The 19,132-nt window shown below is 64.4% G+C and overlaps 3 protein-coding genes and 1 non-coding gene across 4 annotated transcripts; 2 read left to right on the top strand and 2 right to left on the bottom strand.

The window, feature by feature from the left end:
- The first annotated feature begins 371 nt into the window (after positions 1–371).
- On the top strand, positions 372–443 carry TRNAQ-UUG (transfer RNA glutamine (anticodon UUG)). Its single transcript has one exon. It is a non-coding gene; the product is annotated as a tRNA-Gln (tRNA).
- A 2,613-nt stretch (positions 444–3,056) lies between these two features.
- Positions 3,057–4,556, bottom strand: GNGT2 (G protein subunit gamma transducin 2). Its single transcript, XM_068996398.1, has 3 exons — positions 4,181–4,556; positions 3,661–3,756; positions 3,057–3,317 (listed from the first exon to the last, which is right to left on the bottom strand). The coding sequence occupies exons 2-3, from the start codon at positions 3,742–3,744 to the stop codon at positions 3,192–3,194; spliced, it is 210 nt and encodes a 69-aa protein (XP_068852499.1). The 5' UTR covers positions 3,745–3,756; positions 4,181–4,556; the 3' UTR covers positions 3,057–3,191.
- Positions 4,557–5,522: 966 nt separating this feature from the next.
- On the top strand, positions 5,523–9,956 carry ABI3 (ABI family member 3). The gene is made up of 8 exons (XM_068996395.1): positions 5,523–5,653; positions 6,581–6,748; positions 7,394–7,570; positions 8,145–8,230; positions 8,409–8,504; positions 8,768–8,970; positions 9,091–9,213; positions 9,377–9,956. Exons 1-8 carry the CDS (start codon positions 5,537–5,539, stop codon positions 9,535–9,537), a joined length of 1,131 nt encoding a protein of 376 aa, XP_068852496.1. The 5' UTR covers positions 5,523–5,536; the 3' UTR covers positions 9,538–9,956.
- An 85-nt stretch (positions 9,957–10,041) lies between these two features.
- PHOSPHO1 (phosphoethanolamine/phosphocholine phosphatase 1) lies at positions 10,042–16,537 on the bottom strand. The gene is made up of 3 exons (XM_068996397.1): positions 16,382–16,537; positions 12,814–12,895; positions 10,042–11,957 (listed from the first exon to the last, which is right to left on the bottom strand). Exons 2-3 carry the CDS (start codon positions 12,856–12,858, stop codon positions 11,205–11,207), a joined length of 798 nt encoding a protein of 265 aa, XP_068852498.1. The 5' UTR covers positions 12,859–12,895; positions 16,382–16,537; the 3' UTR covers positions 10,042–11,204.
- Between the last annotated feature and the right edge of the window lie 2,595 nt (positions 16,538–19,132).

Here is a 19,132-nt window from a genome sequence, read left to right as displayed (position 1 = left end):
TAAATGGGGAACAGAGAAATAAAAGGGGAATCGAGTAAAAACACATGAATAAAGCGGGAAATAGAGGAAAACAGAGAAAGAAAGGAGGGGGAATTAGGGAAAAAACCCAGAGGAATAAAGGGGGAAATAAATTTTAAAAATCCAAAAATAAAGGTGGGAATCAGAGTGCTGGGCACGAGGAGCGCGGCTGCCAGCGGCGGAGCTCGGGGCTGTCCCAGAGGGTGGAACGGGGCCGGGGCCGGGATTTAAGGGGGGTTTTAGGGCCGGGAACGTCCCGGAATTCCCGGGAATCCGCGGCCGGCGGGAGCCGGGACTATTTCCCGGGAGCGGAGGGATAGGGCGGGCGCGCGGAGCCTCCCGGTACACCCAGCGGTCCCATGGTGTAATGGTTAGCACTCTGGACTTTGAATCCAGCGATCCGAGTTCAAATCTCGGTGGGACCTCGCGCTTCTTTTTGCCCGCCCGCGGGGCCGAGGAGGGAAGAGGTGAGGACCGGAGGCGGCTGAGGGGTGGCGGGGCCCGCACCGGGAGCGCCGGGCCCGCACCGGCGGCCGCTGCGCTCCATTTTGTGCGTGGGCGCCGGCGCCTCACGGCGCAGGCGCGGGGGGAAGGCGGTGGGTGGAAGCCGGAGGGCACGCTCCGCGTTCCGCCGTTCATTGGCTGAATGGGATGTCACTCTCGCAATCCTGCATTTCTATTGGCTGACAGCGCACTTCACCCCGCCTTCCACCGGCGCGGTCCGGAGCCCTCCACCGCTGATTGGCTGCCCGAGTTGTCACTCCGAAAACGTTGCATTTCTATTGGCTGAGAGCGCTCTTTGCACCGCCTCCTCTTGCAGCAATCTGTAGCTCCCGGGGGAGTTCCCGCGCTCCGTTTCCCATCGTTGATTGGCTACGCCTCCCGTCACTCTCGTAATATCGCATTACTATTGGCTGAACCATCTCTTTACCCCGCCTCCCGCTTCAACGGCCGTTTCCCCCGGGAGCGGGTTCGCGCTCTCCGTTCCCCACCGCTGATTGGCTGAGGGGAATGTCACTCTGACAATCCCGCGTTCCTATTGGCTCGGAGCGCGCTTTGGCCCGCCTCTCCCCTCAGCAACCCGGAGCCCTCATGGCGGGTTCGAGCCCTCACGACGCGTTGCCATCGCTCGTGGGCGCTGAGCGGCCCCTCTGGCCCTGCCTTAAGCCGCTGTTGTTCCGGCAGCGTCCCGAATCCCCTCAGAGGCGGCTTAGCCGGCTCTGACGCAGGTTTCCAGCCGTTTAACGTCGATTAACGGGTCAATCCCCTCCGCCCGCGGCCCCGTTATCACCACGGATTAGGGGCAGCTCAGGCCCCGGTGGAGCCGATCGCCTCAGGGCCATGACAGGAATGTACGGTTTTATTTTCCACCTCATTAGCCTGAAATTGTCTTGGAGCGCTGGCTAGGAGAAGAAGCAGCACCTTTGGGTGCACCCAAAAATAATTAAAAATTCACCTCCTACACCCCTCTAAAACCACCACCAACTCCATCAAAAAATAGGATTCTGCACTCCCAAAAAACCCCAACAGAACCATCAAAAACCAAGATTCATCCCCCCTGTGCATCCAAGTTTTAAAGGTAAAAAACCACTGGATGATGGAATATTAAAAGAATAATGCATCAGTCACAAGTGGACGTTTGGGACTGGTTAGGTCTGGAGCTGCAGCAAATAAAGGCCACTTTAGAGCGAATAGAAAGCCCACAAATTCTGTTTTTTGGAGAGTATTTCCTGCAAGAAAGACAGAGGCCGTGGTGGTGCTGGCGGGTTTATTGAGCTTCTGCGAGAAAGAACAAAACCTCCTTGATTTTGGGATTTTTTGGGGGGGGCCAGGCAGGCGCAGGGAGGGGGGTTCTGGCTGCAGGGGACTGGGGGGACGCCCTGCTTGAGGAAAATCCCCTTCTTTATGTCTTGTCCTCCCCTTTTTAGGGTGTCTCCGTGTCTGAAGCGCCTTTGCCTCATGGTGAGCCCCACGTGGGCGAGGCCGAGCAGAGATCCAGCAGGCAGGAAAACACCGCTCCAGGTGGGATCCAGAGGAATTTCCATGGATTTAAAGCAGTCCCGGGGTGGTCTGGGAGGAGGAGGAAGAGTGGGAGAGGGCTGCTCCTCTGGGATGGGGACAGCACCCTGAGCCACTCAGAAATTCAAATCGCTGCTGCTTCTCTTTTGGGGTTGATGGTCTGGGGCAGTTCTGGGAGAGTTTTCCCCAAGATTACGTGGAGCTGGAACGGAGTTTTAAAAAAGCAAAACGTCTCCGAACGACAAACCCCACAAACCTACCCCACTGGATTCGGAGCTGCGTGTGCCCCAGCTTTTTTCTGTCAAGCAGGGGATTAAATTTGTCTTTAAAGTAAACTCGGGAGCAGCAGGATCGCGGCCTAGCTCAGGGCTGGAGAGCCCTGTGGTGCTCCAGGGATGGCTCCAGCTCACCCCGGACACCGCTGGGACACGCTGGCATGGGGCTGGCAGCCCCCCGGGCCCGGTGGCAGCGGGGGAGGTGACACGGCGGTCACACTCTGGCGTTCCCAGGGCTTTTCCAGAGGAGGAAGCGAGACCGGGACCGGGAGGAGGTGGGGGCAGTGGTGGCATCTCCCTCCTCGCCGTGCCCGATCCAGGATGGAATCCCGACGGGAGGGAGGGCGGGCACGAGGGGTGGGCAGCTCTGGGATGTTCTGGGATAAAGGGAGCAAAGATCCAGGTCCCTGGAGGGCTCGGAGCAGCGGGATGGGCTGCGCCAGGTGGGAATGCCGAGTGGAGGAATTGGGGAGCGGGTCCTGCCGGGAGGCTCTGCCGGGCTCGGGGGGCTCGGAGCAGACACAGCTCGGTGCTTCCATCAACCCCCGCTTGCCCAGGCTGCTAAAAATGCAGAAGTTTGGCTTTTTTTTTGCTCGTGGGAAACCAAAGCTCAGCTGTGAGCCCACAGTCGCCGGCGCTGCAGCGGCCGAAGCTCAGCCCCGGTGGCAGCGGGGGGTGGGGTGGATTTTTTTTTTTTTTTTTTTTTTCATGTAATTTTTTCTTCTTTTTCTTCTCTTGCTGTCCTTTAACTGCGCTAGGGTTTGGTTCTGGGTTGCCCGGGGCCGAGGGCAGACTAGAGGGAAAGCAGGATCCTGCCAACAGTCCTGGAGCGCTCACGGGAACATCCCCATGCCCGGCGGGGCCGGCGGCAGCGGGGGGTCAGCTTATGGTGCAGCCTCCCTTCTCCTTAAAGGGGTTCTTGTCCTCGGGAACGCCCTTGAGCAGCGGGTCCTCACCCGACATGGACTCGATGTACTCCTTGATCGCCTTGCCGGTCTTGGAGACCTGCCAGGGAATGAGACATTCCCAGTCTGGGGCAGGATCCTCGCCCCACGAACCCCTCCGTGCAGCTGGGAGAGGGGAACGGCGCCCAGGGACATCCCACCCGCACCGGGGTGTCCCAAAGCATCCCTGGGGTGCCACAGACACCTCTCGAGGTGTGGGGCTGGAGCCCCTGGACCCTGGGATGTGGGGCTGGGAGGACAGAGGGGGAGTGCAGGTGCTCCTGCCTGGGTTTGGGGGTTGATTTCAGGTTGATTTCAGGGCTTGGGGTTCTTTCCCTTCGCTTCAGGAAGGAAATTCACCCTTGGGTGAGAAGGTTATGCCGCGGGTGGAGTGAGGAGCTCACCATCTGCCTCTCGTTCTTCACCTCCTTCTTCAGCTGATCCAGCTCCATCTTCAGCAGCTCCTTCTCTGTCATGTCCTGAGCCATCTTGCCCTGGAACTGCAGGGGAACAGCTCGTTATTGGGGTTCTTGCTTTGTCCCCCGTGGGATTGCAGCCCCCCCAGTGTCCCTGGTCAGTGTCCTAGGTCTTTTCTAAGGAATTAAACACATTTCATTTTTCATTTTTCCTCCTTGTGTCTTTCCGCCAGGTTTTTACAGCCTGGATTATGGCTCCTCCATCACCCTGAGCTCAGCTATGTGCACACCCCTGAAAGTTTTTGGGGCTGTGGAGGTTGGGAAAACCCAACTCTTTTCTCCACAGAAGCCACGGCGCGTGTGCCCCGTGCTCCTCTCCATCCCCATGGATCCCTCGGGATACCGCCAGCCCCGGGGAGCTCCGTGAGGAGCCAAAAGTAGGGGGGGGAAAGCGGCTCCCGATCCAGGTGGACCCCAAAATGCACCTGGAGGCAGCAAAGCCACTCACCTGGGGGGGCCGGGGGGCCGCCCCTCTGCACCCTGGAGATGCTCAGAGACCCATCCGAGGGGAGAAGCTGCTCCTGCTCAGAGCTGGGGCTCCTCGGGCTCTCTGGGAGAGCAGAGGGAAGCAGATGTCTTTGCTCCTTAAGCTGATAATGGACTCAGGAGCGTAAGCTGGTCAGGTGTTGGGAATTAGCCTCAAAGTCCGGGCTAATCGGGGTGGGGAGGGGGAGGTGGGCAGGAAGGGTGGCCGGGGGTCCGGCTGGGACACCCGGGGAGCCCCCGAGGCCCTGCCGTGGGTGGCTGAGCCTGTGGCGTGTCCGGATCCCGCCCGGAGCGGCGGGAATGACCCCTGGGACTGACCCCTGGGGGGTCTCGGCAGCTTCCCCCCAGTTTGGGAGGGGAGCTGGGCCGAGGGGAGGTTCGGGGGTGCCGCAGGCTCGGCGGGGCCGGCGCTGAGGGTGTGAGGAGCTGGGCCGGCCCGGAGGAAATCCATCATTTCCCTCGGCCTTGCACCGCCGGGGCCGCGGGCTCAGGAAGGGCCAGGCCCCGGCGTGGGGGTTCTCCTGAGCAAAGCCACCGGCGCTGGGGACAGAGCCCGGGAGGCCCCAAGGAGGCACCTGGGGGTGGAGGAGAAGGAGGAGGAGAGGGTGGAGGGAAGTGGGGATTTCCTGCGGCCTCGCCCGTGGGGATGTGAAACATCCTTAGCAAAACACCGGGAAGGACACGCTGTCCCTGCTGTCCCCGCTGTCCCCGCTGTCCCCAGCCGGGGAGGGGACGCTGGGCACCTCGGGGGTCCCAGCTGCGGGGGATGCTGCACGGGGGATGCACGTGGGGCTGTTCCAGGGAGGGGCACCTGGCGCTGGGAGCGTGCAGGGATCCAAGGAACATTCCCTTCCCTTCGCCGTTATCAGCCAGGCGAGGCGCGCAGCCAAGGGCAGCGAATGTTCCCTGCGTTCCTGGACGTGCCCGAGCCTGGCCCAGCCCCAGCTCCCCGGGAGGGCAGCCGCGGCTCGCGGACAGCGGGCACAGGCGGCAGAGGTGTGGGTTGGCATCATTTCGGGGTCGGGATCCTTTTGGGATCGCTCCCCCCCGACCCTGCAGCCCCGGTTCCCCGAGACGCACATCCTTCCCCGCTCCCATTCCCAGCCCCCCGGGAGCTGCCCCCACGCCCGTCCCTCGTGGGGCCGGGGCCCCTCCGGCTTCCTCCCCGCTGGCCCCCCACTTCTCGGTGGCAGGGCGGGGTGTCCCTCGGGGGGACGGGGACACCGCGGCGCCCGCGGGCCCTGCGTCAGCACCGCCACCGGCTTCAAAACGCAGCGCCGGGGCGGCCGGGGAGGAAGTGGGAGCCGAGCCCGGCGCGATGTCGGAGCTGGAGCGGCTGCGGCAGCGCGACATCCCCGAGGGCCAGCAGCTGCTGCGCGACCAGCACGACAACCTGCACAGGGTGGCCGAGTACTGCCACAGCAACTACCTGCAGGTCAGGGCCGGCGGAGGGGCTGGGCTGGGGGCGATGCCCGGGGCAGCCCTGCGGGGTGGTCCCGAGGGGTGGCTGGTGAAGGCTCTGCCCTCGGAGCTGGGAATCCCCGCTGGCTCCCAGCCCGGCTTCCCGTGCCGCCCTCTGCTGCGTTTTCCTCGTGCCTTGGGTTCTCCTCTAGCTCCACAGCAGCTCTCAGGGTGGGTTTGGGATGGAGGGAGGGTTCCCCAGGGGCTTGGTGCCTCTGGGAGGAGCCTTGGGAGAGGGCTAGCAGTGTGTCCTGGGCTGTCACAGGGGCTGGGAGGTGCCACCTGGCAGGGCCTGCACGTGCAGGGCAAGCCTGAAGCTCTGCTGGCACATCCCTCCTCCTCCTCCTCCTCATCCTTGTCCTCCTCGTCCTCCCTGCCTGGCTCCGCTGTGGGACGGGGGGCAGGGGCTTTGGAGATGAAATACGAAGAAAAACGCTTGCTGTGGCCCTCCCTGCTGGGGAGGGGTCCCCGTGTGCTTCACCAAGGCCGTGGCCGTGGCCTTGCTGGCTGGAGCCAGCCCCGAGGCTGCTCCCGAGGGCCTGGACCCCCTGGGTCAGAACCGAAGGGGAAATGCACGGAGCTATTTCAAGAGCTGAGACAGCATCCCCAGCACAGCTGGTGCCACAGCCAGGTGGCACGTGGCCTTCTGCTGGCATGGCCAGCTGTCCGCAGGGGTGGCCAGAGGCTGAGCTGGGCACTCGCTGACCTCCGTAGCCTGCCGAAACATCAGCACCCGGGGAGGAATCCGGTGAATCCCCGGCGCTGGGATTCTCCCGCCCGCTGGGTGCCGGTGTGCTGGGCCCGGGGGAAGTCTGAGGCATTTGGAAAGCAGAAGGAAACATCTCCGGTGGCCGTGCCAGGCGGGGAGGGCTCATCCCACGGCTGGGTTTGTCCCCCGTAGGCCGGCGACAAGAGGAAGGCGCTGGAGGAGACGATGGCTCTGAGCACGCAGTCCCTGGCCAGTGTCACCTACCAGGTCAGCAGCCTGGCCACCGCCTTCCTGCGCCTGCTGGACCTGCAGGCGGCTCAGCTGCGCCAGGTGGAGGCCGACGTCGCCTGCGTGGCACAGGTGGGACCGTCCTCCGTGGGGTGGGCTCTGGGAAAGGGGGTTTGGGCAGCTCCAAGGGGTTGGAGACCCTCGCCGTGCAGTGGGAATGCAGAACCATCTCCTGGCACGGGGTGGGGGTTCCCCAGCGCATCAGGAATTGGTCTCTGGGGCGTTTCCCCCTCACACACCCAAATCCCAGCGGAGGGAACTGCCCAGGAAACCTCACAGTGGGAGCTCAGAGCATTGGCCTGGCTGCCACACTGTCCCCTTGCTGCTGCCTGGGCTCGTCCTCCCGCAGCTTGGCCACACTGATGCAGAGTCCCGCGGCCACCCGGCCCTGTCCTGGAGCCTGCTCAGCCACAGGAGGGGACGGGACCCTGGGGTCACGCTGGAAGCAGCAGGAAAGCAGCTCAAGGGGCTTAGGAGCCTCTCACATCCCCCCTCCCAGTGCCATTTGCCCCATTCCCTGCTTGAGGAAGAGTCAGATCTGCTGTGGTGGCATCAAGAACGTGAGGCTGTGATGGGGCAGAGCAGGATCTGCCCAGTCCTGATCCTCTCCTCCATCCCTTCTCTTACGGGCAGGGAGGGATGGTGGGGCCTGGAGGGGCTGCAGGAGGTGCGGGGAGAGCCTGGGATGGGACCTTAGGGACAGTGTCCCCTCTGCAGAGGGTGGACATCCACAAGGAGAAGGTGTCCCGCCGGGAGATCGGCTCGCTGACCATCAGCAAGAGGTTCCCGACCTACCAGAAGATCGTGGCTCCCCCAAACCCCCCCGTCCTGGAGCCCTGTTACAGGAAACCCCTCAACTTCAGCGTCCTGGACGACATCGGCCACGGCATCAAGGTGAGCCTGGGCCAGGAGGGGGTCCCACAGCGGGCTTGGGTGGGGTTTTTCAGTCCCCAGTGTCCCCAGCGCTGCCCCGAGGGGTGCACAGGTGTCTCAGGCCCCTCCTCGATGGAGAAATGGGGTCCGTGCCCTGCAGCCCACTCAGCTTTGGGGGCCTTGCACCCCACAGATCCTTTCCCACTCCAGAAAACCCCCACGGGAGGGGTTTTGGAGGCCTTGCAGCCCCGTGGAGCCTTTCCCACTCTGAAAGGTGCCCATGGAAGGGTTTTTGGAGGCCTCTCAGCCCCACAGAACCGCTCCGGAAGGCGCCCACAGGAGGGTTCAGAGGCCCCGGCGGCCCGGGGGGAAGTGGTGGCGCGGCGGCCGCGGTTCCCACGGTGCCGGTGCCTCGTGGCCGCCTCCGCAGCCCCGGCAGCGCCGGCTCCTTCCGCTGCCTCCCCACTCCCCCGAGGGGCCGCAGAGCCCCGGGGGGCTGCTTCCCTTGGGGTGGGGGTCCCAGCCCTGGGGGGCACGGGGAGGTGGTGGGGCAGGCGGTGTCACCCACGCGTGTCCGTGTGTCCCCGTGCCGCAGGACACCAGCACCCAGCTGTCCCGCACCGGCACCCTGGCTCGGAAAAGCACCAAATCCTCGTCGGCACAGGCTGCAGGAACCTTGGGGTGAGCTGGGCCAGGGGGTGGGCACTGGCCTTGCTGTGTCACCGAGGGGTGGCACGTGGGCTCTCTGGGGGTCCCATCCCATCCCATCCCATCCCATCCCATCCCATCCCATCCCATCCCATCCCATCCCATCCCATCCCATCCCATCCCATCCCATCCCTGGACTCTTTCCCTGCAGGAGAAGCACCCGTGTCCCCGAGCCCATCCAGCCGCCCGTGGTTCCCGAGGGAAAGCTCTCGGCAGCCTCCTCCACCTCCTCGCTGGTGTCTGTCAGGTAGCGGCACCGAGGGAGGGTCGGGGCAGCCGCAGCTGCTCAGGGGAGTGGTGGGAAAACGAAGGGTTTGGGGCATTTGCTGCCCTGGCAGTGCTCGTGTCCAGAGCAGAAATACCCTCTTAGGGAGAGGAGAAATGGGGAAATGGGACATGGAAGGGCTTTGCAGGGTCTCCTGCAGCACCTTGTCCTGCCATTGGACAATGTCCGTGCTCAGGGTGGGGACAGAGCCAGCCCCACCCTGACACTGCTGCTCCTCCCCGTAGCTCCAGCGGAGCCCCGGCAGCCCCTGGGGAAGGAATTCCTGCCCCACCGCCCCTGCCAGGGCCATCCCTGCTGGCACCGTCCCCTCCAGTGCCACCCCCGCTGCCTGCAGCTGCTGTCCCACCGCCACCACCTCTCCCTGAGGACCTGCTGCCACCTCCTCCAGGGGACCTGGCCGTGCCCCCTCCGGACCTCCTGCCCCCAGGTGAGTGCTCAGTGCTCTGGGGGGTCACAGGGACACGGGGGGCTGCCTGTGACCCGTCCCCCATCCGTTTTGGGGGGTTGTGAGCCCCTTCATCCCTCACCCACTCTGGGGGTTTCGCAGCCCCTGATGACCTCGAGCTGCTGCCACCACCATCAGCTGTGCCCGACTTCGAGGACCTGGCCCTGCCACCGCCTCCAGCTGCAGAGGACCCTCCGTGGGCCCCACAGAACTACCTGGAGAAAGGTACAGAGGATCCCAAATCCCCTGGATCTCCTGGCTGAGCCCCTGCCCGCACCCCAGCACAGATGTGGGATGCCCAGCGGTGCTCCCGTCCCCGCTCCCAGTGCTGGCCTGTCCCCTGTGGTGGCCTCAGCGGGCTCCACGTCCCCTGTTCTCCCTCCCGCAGTGGTGGCCCTGTACCCCTACACACGGCAGAAGGACAACGAGCTCTCCTTCGAGCCCGGCACCGTCCTGTTCGTCACCCGCCGCTACTCGGACGGCTGGTGCGAGGGGGTGATGGGCCAGGAGGAGGGGTTCTTCCCCGGGAATTACGTGGAGCCCTTCTGAGCCCCTCACCCCACACCGCGCTTCGCCTCGAAATTTCGGCTTGTGCACCGCTGGGAATGCGCAGGGCTGCGGGGGGTTGGCAGCCGGGCCGGCTGGCACCGCTGGCACAGCTTCCAGAGTATTCCCTGTCTCCCCCATGCCTCCTCGGGAGGGTTTGGAGCCGGGAAACCGAGCTGGGAACGCAGCAGGCAGCCCAGGCTGATCCTGGGATGCAGCCCTGGATGCCAGCCCAGGAACAGAACGCTGGGCACGGAGCAGAGTGGGGACAGCACCTGCCCGCTGTCCCCGTGGGCTCCAGGGATGATCCAGCCCCAATCCCCCACCCCAGAGGGTCCCCTGCTCGTCCCTGACCCCGCTCTGCTGCTCCAACACCGCTCCCCAAACTCGCAGCAGCCCAAGGAAGAGGAACAACGTTTTGGTGCGAGTCAGAGCCGTTCAGAGCCGGGCTGACGCCCTGGACACAACGAGCTCGTGGTTGCTGCAATACAGAGAGCTCTGCCTGTGTACGTCCATCCGTATCTTTAATTCCATGGCTTTGAGTTCCACACAGTCCAACGGGGTCCGGAGGAGGAAGAACAAAGGAGAGGGGATGGGACAGAGGAGGAACAACTCAGGGCTGCTTTGGTTATTTCCTGCTGGGGGTTTGGGTTCCAAGGGTTTGGAGGACTCGGAGCCACCCTCGGGGGCCGGTAAGGCTGTGGATAAATCCAGGAGAAGCCAACACCAGAGAGCAGCGGATCCTGCAGGTCCCCCCTGCAGAGTGCAATTAGAAGGGGTAATTAATACTGCAGTGGGGAGGGGGGACGTGGACGGGGGGGGTTTGGCCTCTGGGGAGCCGGTGCCAGAAGTGACACAGAACCTCCCGGTGGGGCTGGCACCTCTCGCCCAGCTCAGGGGCGATTGTCCCTCCCTGGGGTAGGAGGGGCCTCACACGATCCAGCAAGGACGGGGACACGCCTGGAAAGGGCTCGGGGCAGGGAGGGACCTGCTGGGGACACGGGGACACCTCAGCCCGGGAGAGGAGCAGGGATGGAAGTGGCGAGGCGAGGTCCTGCTCCCCACAGCGGGATGCGGTTCCTGTGCCAGCGGGTGGGAGAGGCTCTGCCACCTTTCCAAAGCTTTCCTGATGCTCCAGGCACGTTTTATCGAGAGAATCAAGTGCCAGGGGACAGTGAACCCCAGTGAAAGGCTCGGCTGCCCGCAGGGTGGGGTGTGGAGGGCCAGGGAGCCGGGATTTCCCAGACCGAATTCCCGGTGGGCTCAGGAAGGGGGAAGGAGCCCGGGGCAAGCTCCTTACGTGGCCAGGAGGGCAGCCAGGCCGGGGGCAGGAGGAAGGATGTGCCCAGCCCACAGGGAAAACTGGCTTCTGAATTTTTAGGAATTCTCTTTTGAGGTCAAAAGGGAAAGGAAGCAACAACTCCACCAAAAAATCCCCATCGGTGCTGGCAAAGGGCGCGGGGTCCGGCCGTGGCCGCGGCTCCGTCACCCCGCGGCAGGGCAGGGAGAGGGGCCGGCAGAAAGTGCTTTATTCACCAGGGAAAGGAGCTGGGAAAGGCAGGGAAACATCCCAGGAGCGGGGCCAAGCGAGCAGTGCGTGCACGGGGGGCCGTGAGCCCCGGGCTCCCCTTCCCAGCCGCGTGCGGGGCGCGGAGCCCTCGGAGCCGCCCTCAGCACTTCTTCTTGAGCAGCTCCTGCAGGTACCGCGCCACCTCCGTGGCCGACTCCCACGGGACCACGGCGGCCTGGAAGGCTCCAGGCTGCTTCTCCTGGATCTCCTGGATCATCCTGTGCATGGGGTAGCCCTTCCTCGGGAACGCCACGTCCGCCGCCGTCAGAGTCCCGGAGGGGCAGAAATCGTTGGCTCCGTCCCCCACGTAGAAGACGCGCTGGAACTCCACCTCCTCCTGCGCCCTCTCCGCCAGGTATTCCGTGAGGATCTTCCTCTTGCACATGTTGGCCGGGCACTGAAGGCACTTGTGGCTGTGGTAGGGCCCCAGCGTGAGGAAGCCCCGGCGGTCGAAGCTGGCCGGGTTGCTGAAGATCTTGCGGAACAGCGAGCGCACGCCGGCCGCCCGCAGCTTGGCCTCGATGCCGAACATGTTGGCGTCGGAGATGAGGATGACCTCGAAGAGCTCGTGGTGCTTGGAGAGGAACTGGAAGAGCTCGGCCATGCCGGGGGACAGCGGGATGCTCTCGTAGACGGCCCTGAAGTCGGCGGCGCGCAGGCCCTGCTCGCCCAGGAAGGCCAGCACGCGCTGCATGTGCTCGTTGTAGGAGCCCTCGCGGGGGCTCTGGCGGAGCTGCTCCGGCAGCGCCCGGCCCCGCACCACGGAGTCGTCGCTGTTCTCGTCCACAATGGTCTCGTCGAAGTCGAACACCAGCAGGAACCGGGGCGGCCGGGCGCCGGCCATTCCCACGCCCTGCCGGGGGAGGACAGAGCTCGCCGTTATCGGGACGTGGCGGTCACCGCCGGGCCACCGGGCCGGCCCCGCCCCGGGGCCACCTCAGCCCGGGCTGATTAGCCCAGCTGGGCCTGGGGGGGGATTAATCCCCCGTGCCCGGCCCTAAACCTTCATCCTGCCAGTAAAGGGATCGATCTGCCGGGCTAATCCCGGCCCCAGGCAAGGAGGTCACTGTGCCTCCGAGGGAGCAGGGCAGAGCTCACTGGATCCGGGAATTACCGGGGTTGGGAAAGAGCTCCCGGATCATCCAGCCCGACCTTTGACCCAGCACACCTGGGCCTGGTGTGGGGGCAGCAGCCCAGCCTCTCCTGTGCCACCTCTGCGGCAGGGACGCGTCCCGGGGCCGCCCTGGCTCTCCCCAGCCCCACAGGTTGATTTTTGCTCCATCCCCCACTGCAGCTCCCCAGGGATGGGCCCTGCAGCTGCCCCAGTGGGAGCAGGGAGCGGCTGGAGCTGTGCCAGGGAGCGTTGGGTGGGATTTTAGGGGAAAGTTCTTCATCCAGAGGGTGGAATAAGCACGGGAACAGCTCCTCAGGGAACGGGCACATTCCCGAGGCTGACAGAGCTCCAGGAGTGTTTGGGGATGCACAGGATGGGATTTTGGGGTGCACTGGCTGATCCTCAGGGATCCCTCCCAGCTCAGGATACCCCACGAACCCAAAATCACCCCAGCCCAAGCCCCCCGCTCCCCTCGGCCCTTCCCGGCTGCTCCAGGGTGGAGTTTTGCAGGATGGGGACCCAATCCCTGCCCTCCCCGAGGACAGAGGACGTGGCAGAGGTCACCTGGGGACAGGCAGGGGACAGCGGCACTGACCTTAAACAGGCATGGCAGCCCCACGCCCTCGCAGCACCTCCTCATGGCAGGAGCATCCCCGGCCGGCACCGCGGGCTGAGGGCTGCGAACCACAGAAAAGAGGGAATGTGGTGAATCCTTGGGGTTTTCCCTGGATACTCCCGCGCTCAGGACCTTCTGTTCCAGGAGAGAGGAATTAAAGGAGAGCAGAGCCCGCTTAATGCCTCTGATCCCTCCTAATTCCCCGTGAGGGCAGCGGGGGAACAGCAGAAAAACCCGGGAACAGCGAAAAGCCCGGGAACAGAGAAAACCCCAGGAACAGCAAAAAACCCCAGAAACAGCAGAAGACCCCGGGAACAGCGAAAAACCCGGGAACAGCAGAAAAACCCGGGAACAGCAAAAAACCCCAGGAAGAGCGAAAAACCCGGGAACAGCAGAAGACCCCGGGAACAGCAAAAAAACCGGGAACAGCGGCCCTGCTCCAAAATCCCCGATTTCCTCCCAGCTAGAGTAACTAGTTTGGGGTGTTCCTTCTGACCGAGCGATTATCCTGGAATGACACCTGGCAGGATGTGCCAAGGCAGGTCCCGGCTTCCAAACCCGGAATTCTGCCGACCCCTGATGGTCCACGGTGAGGGGAAACCTCCCAGAAAATCACCCTGATGGCTGGGAATTCAGGAATATCCCACTGGGAATTCGAGCTGAGCAGCGGTGATTTGTCACCAGCCCGGCAACAGGAAGAGTTCTGCACTGAAGGTGATCTGTGGGGAATTTGGCTGGATTGGAGCCCGGCTTCCAACTATTTTGGGCACAAACACGATCCATGACTCTGCTGAAATAAAAAACCGCGGCTGCAGCGGCACCTGGCACAGGGAAACGGAGCCTGGGATGAAACCTGGGCTGGAAATCTTGGAAAAATCCCTTTTGGTGAGGCCTGGAACCACACCCTGGAGGTTTCTTTGCTGAAAAACCCATCCGAACTTGAGGGTTTATTTACAGACATCATCTAGAGCCAAATAATGCCACAGCCAGGCTGGGAGCGGCTTCCAAAGCGGGAGAGACGGAAAAAAATGGGATTAAACATGAAAGAGGAGCTGGAATTACGGTCCCTGCTTGGTCACTGCCAGCAGGGAGAAAATAATTCGGGATTGAGCCTTAGAGAGAGTCCGTGGGGCTGAGAGGCAGGGAAAGAGCCCTGGGATGGCCGGGGGACAGCGGGGCAGGGAGCTGTGGGGACACGGGGAGCAGAACTGCCCCGAAAAGCTCCTCTGGGCCCAAGGGATTGGGATCTGTGCAACGGGAAAGGCTCCCAGGACGGAATTCCCCTCAGCAGAGCTCCTGCAGCAGTTCCCCCCTCCCCGCATCCCCCGGCTCTCCCTGGATCCATCCTGCTGCTCCAAATCCCTGGAAAACTCAACCGGAGCCTCCCCGTCCCGGTGTCCCCCCCTCCACTCAGGGCAGGACAGAGCCCAGCGGGGCCATTCCTATGGAATTTCTAAGGAAAACGCTGATCCATGGATCAGCTGGACAATCCCAGCCCCACCTCCCCGCGGGAGCTCGGAGCATCCCCGAGATGCGGCTGCAGGAGCTGCTCCTGCTCCTCCAAACCCGCGACGAATGGGATCAAAATGGGCCCTAAGAGCGGAGCCGGCGTTCTTTCGGGATTGAATCCCGGCTGGGATTCCCAACGCCGGCCCCCGAGGGCTGCGGGGCACCCCACAAAATCCCAGTGCAGCGCTGCTCTCCCCTTGGGATCCGGAAAAGGAGATCCCAACCCAAGAAACCAGAGCTCAGGCAGCCCGGCTGAGCCGCGGGGTCTGGAATTCCCGGCTCCACCCCTGATCCCGCTCCCACGGGACGGGAAAAAAATCATTTAGGAAACGTCCCGGACCTGAATGAATCCACGGACACACCCGGCCGGCCCCTGTGGGGCAGCGGGAAGGGAAATCCCGGCGGGAGCGGATCCCTATTTTGCTGCTCCGGGATGAGTCAGCCGCGCGCGCCTTCCCGCAAAAAAAAAAAAAAAAAGAAAAAAAAAAAAGGGATTTTTCCCCTTTTTCCCCTTGGAAAGAGAAGCAGCCGCACTTCCCCCCTCTCCCCAACCCCCCAAAAAAGCGCAGCCGGAGCGTCGGGACAGAAACTAAATGGGATTTTTGCTCCTTAATCCCATCAGGGATAAAGGTTTCAACTCCCCGAGTTTGGGATGAGGGTCGGAAAACGCCTGGGAAAGCCGGGAACTGCTGGGAATCGTTTCCTGGCGCGGTTTATCCCCCGAATTTCGGGGTTTTCGGCCGAGGGGGGAAGGGCCGGAGCCTCCCCGCGCCCTCCTCAGCTCCGCGATTCCCAGAAATCGGCACCGTCTCGCCCCGCAATCGGGAGAGGAGCGGCCGCGGGGAGCCGGGAGCGGGGTCAGCTCCCGGAGCCGGGAAGAGCCGAGCCTGGGAATCGCGGGATACCGGGAGAATTCCCGGGGCGGCCGCGGGTTCCCCCCGGCACTCTCTGATCTTGCTCGGCTTGGACGTTTTTAACCCCAAAGATGATTTTGGTGCTTGAAAAATATTCGGGTTTTTTAATGAACTCAAGCCCAACTCGTGCCCTCGAGCGAATTCCAGCTCCGGGGCAGAATTCCCGGGAAACCGAGAGGGGAGAATTCCCGGGAAACCGGGAGGGGAGAATTCCCGGGAAACCGGGAGGGGAGAATCCCGCTGCCCCAAGAGCCGAGAGGGGAAAAGCTCCCTTTGCAGCAGCGCCGGGACCGGGACGCGACTCCACCGCCGCCGGAGCTAAACCTGACCCCGGCTGCTCCGCGGCTCCCGGAGGAGGGAAAAGGAGGGAATTCACGGCAAATCCCGGGATTTCGGAGCGGTCCCCGCCAGCCCCGGCCCCTTCCCAAGCTCCGCGGCTCCGGTTCCCCCCGAATTCCCGGGAACGGGCACGGGCAGACCCTTCCCGGGTCACCTCGGGTTACGGGGCCGCTGCGGATTTTCCCGGTGTTTATTTTTCCTGCCGGGAATCCGCGGCGTTACCGCAGCCCCGGGCTCCGCTCCCCGGGCTCCGCTCCCCGGGCGCTCCGAACCGGCCGGTTCGGCCCCAAAACGCGGCGGGGAGGGAGCGGCGCCGGTTTGGGGGACCCAGCCCCGCACCCCGGATCCCGCCGTGGCCTCTCGCCCGGTGGCACCGGGCCGGCAGCGGCTCCGGTACCGGCACAGCCCCTCCCCGAGCTCCGCGGCTCCCCCCGCTACCGGCGGGGCTGAATCACGGCCGCTCCGTGCCCGGGTGGCACCACCCGGTACCGGCAGCAGCCGCAGCGGTACCGGCAGGGTCCAACCGGGCGCGGACCCCCCGGTACCGGCAGGAGCCGCCCCGGTACCGGCAGGGTCCAAGCGGATCCGCACCCCTCGGTACCGGCACCATCCGCTCCCGGCAGGGTCCGGCCGGGTGGGGACCCCTGGTACCGGCACCATCCGCTCCCGGCAGGGTCCGGCCGGGTGGGGACCCCGCGGTACCGGCAGTGGCGGATCCGGCATCTCCCGGTGCCGACACCCGGCACCTCCCGATACCGCCGCGGTGCCGCCTCTCGCCTCCTTACCGGGTCGGAACCTGCCGGGAGCGCCCGGTCCGCCCCGGTGCCGGAGTGTGCGGGGGCGGCGCGGGGGCAGCCCGGGCTCGGGGCCGGTCCGGGGCCGGTTCGGGGCCGGTGCCGCCGCCGGGGCTGCCGCGAGCGCGGCCCCTTTAAAGCGACGCCACCGGGGCCGCGCGGAGCCGCCGCAGTGCTCCTACGTCATCACCCGCGCAGCCAATGGCGGCGCAGCTTCCCCGCCGCGGAGGGGCGGGGCCCGCCGAGGCCACGCCCCCTTTCCGAGGGGAGGGGGGAGCGCGCCCCGCGCGGGTCCCTCCGGCCGCCCCCGCTGCGCTCCCAAAAGTTGCCAAATCGGGAAAAAACAACAAAATCCCCCTTTCCCCCCTCCCCCCCCCCCAATAACCGCTCTGGTGTTGTGTAATTGAAACCGTCTGCGGAGGGGTTCTGCCCCCAAAGCCAAGCGAGGCGCTGCGGCTCTGAGTGAGAAAAACGCCCGAATTGTCCCCAAAATAAAGCCGGGGAAGGTCGGGGGGGGGCGGCCCCGCCGCGCTCCGTGCCCCGCCCGTCCCCGGCCTCAGCCGGGCGGGGAGCGGTGGCCACGCGCTAATTTTGGGAGCCGGGACAGGGAATTGCAGGGTGGCGGTGCCAGGGCAGCGCCCGCGGTGTCCGCGCCCCGCCCGGGGCTCCGGCGCTGCTCCGGCGCTATCGCGGGGGCTGCAGGAGACGCCGAGATAAAAATACCCGGGCAGCGCCCTCGGAGGGAGGGGAGGCACCGGCTCGGCCTTGGAAACGCAGCAAAGAGACCAAAAAGCGCAGCAGAGGTTGGGGTTTTGTGCTGGCTTTTAATTAAAAGTGTCCAAGAATGGAAAGGCACAAACAGGATTCCGAAGGTCTGGAAAAGCCGCGGGTTTCGCTCCGTGCCAGGGCGGCCGCCCTGCGAGTGCCACGTTGTCCCTGGGCCGGGGTCAGAGTCCCTAAAGCTGGAAATTTCCCTCCTTTTGGTGAAATTCCGTCCCAGAGCAGAGCTCGAGGCGTTTCTGGGACCTTCCCGGGCTCCCCAGCGCCAGAGGCGCCGACCCGGCCCCACGGGGCCGCCGGCCTCTCCTGGGGAATGTCAGGGAATTCTGTCAGGGAATTCTTTCATCACCTGCTCCCCCCGGCACTCGCCGGCTCTGGGATGCGCTCCCCGCTCCCCGGCCCGGCGGGGGCTGCTCCTCCCGGGGATTTCCCCCCTCTGGAGCCGCTCCAGCCTCGCTCTCCGCGGGGCCGAGCGGGAGACTCCAAAGGGCGAATTCCCCACGGCCTCCGGCCCCTTTCCCACCGGGATCCGGCGGGCAAAGATCATCCCAGGCTCATCCCAGGCTCTTCCCAGCCCCAGGAGGTTGGCAGGGGAGCTCCCGGTGATTTTCCACTGCGGAGAGCCCCGGGAGCAGGCGAGGACAGAGCCCGGGCTGGGCGCTCCGGGCAGCTCCTGAGTGGCCGCGGGAGCCTCTTCCCGGCCCTTGGAATCGCGTGGATTCCGCCGAGGCCGGGACAGCCCCGCGCTGCTCCGCCCGCCCCAGGTTTGTCCCGGATTTTGGGATTGCGGCGGCGCTGTCCCCGCGCGTCGCTCCCGCCGCAAAGCAGCAGCCCAAAGGTTGGGAAGGGCCCGGGAGATCCACGGGATCGGGGTCTGAGGCAGTTCTGAGGGAATTGAGGCTTCCCCTCGCTCCCAAGGGAATTCCTGCGGCTCTCCCAGCCCCTGGATAAGGAAACTTCCAGCTGCAGCCACTCCCCTCCTGCCCCACACAAACAACCCCAAAATCCCGGATTTTAGAGCGGCACATTCCCGGAGGCCGAGTAAAATTCCGTGATCGATACGAGGGGAAAACCCTCCGGAGCTGACCAACGAGGAAAATTCCATTTATCCCGCGGGAGTGCCCCCGCTGGGGACAGCGGGCACGGGAAGGGCCCAGGGCTGGAGCCGAAGCCTTCCCGAATTCCCCAAATTCCCCCTGTGGAGCTGGGATTCAGTCAGGGCCCATCGGGAACCAAAGTGTTTTATATGGAATCATGGAATGGTTGGGGTGGGAAGGACCTTAAATCCCATCCCGGGACAATTCCCACCATCCCAGGGTGCTCCAGCCTGGCCTGGGACACTTCCAGGGATCCAGGGGCAGCCCCAGATTCCCTGGGAATTCCATCCCAATATTCCAGCCATCCCTGTGCTCTGGCCCTGGATCCCATGCCCTGTGTCCCGCCCTCCCAGCCCCTTTTCCTGCTCTATCCCTGCTCATGCTCTGCTCCACAGAACTCGCAGAAATCAGGGAACAGGGAACAGGATGCGTTTGATCCCTCTGGAGGAGCTTCCCGGCGGCGCAGCCCCATCCCCACATCCCAGCGGAGCCGCAGCCCCGGCTTATCCCGCCGGGAATGCTCCTCCTTCCCATGGACACGGGGCAGCCTCTGGAAAAAGGCTCAGAAACCTGGGAATTCTCCTTCTCCTGCCACTCATCCACCGGGAACGACACCTGCAGCACAACTGGATCCGTCAGGGACTGACGGGGACTCTGGAGCTGCTGGGAAATTTGGGAAAGCTGGAGAAGGAACTCCCGGGATCCGCCCCTGAGCATTCCCTGGGGGAGCTCTGCCCGCGGGGATTCCCAGGAAAAGGCACCGCTGCGGCACTTCAGGGGGAAAACAACGCAAAAATGGGAAAACTGGAGGGAGCAGGGAGATTCCTCCCTGCGAGGGGCTGGGATGGGATTCCCAGGGAAGCCC

Source organism: Aphelocoma coerulescens, chromosome 27 (assembly GCF_041296385.1).
Source record: "Aphelocoma coerulescens isolate FSJ_1873_10779 chromosome 27, UR_Acoe_1.0, whole genome shotgun sequence".
In the NCBI taxonomy this organism is placed as follows: domain Eukaryota; kingdom Metazoa; phylum Chordata; class Aves; order Passeriformes; family Corvidae; genus Aphelocoma; species Aphelocoma coerulescens.
The sequence above is the reverse complement of the archived record's forward strand: the minus strand, read 5'-3'. Positions and strand labels throughout refer to the sequence as shown.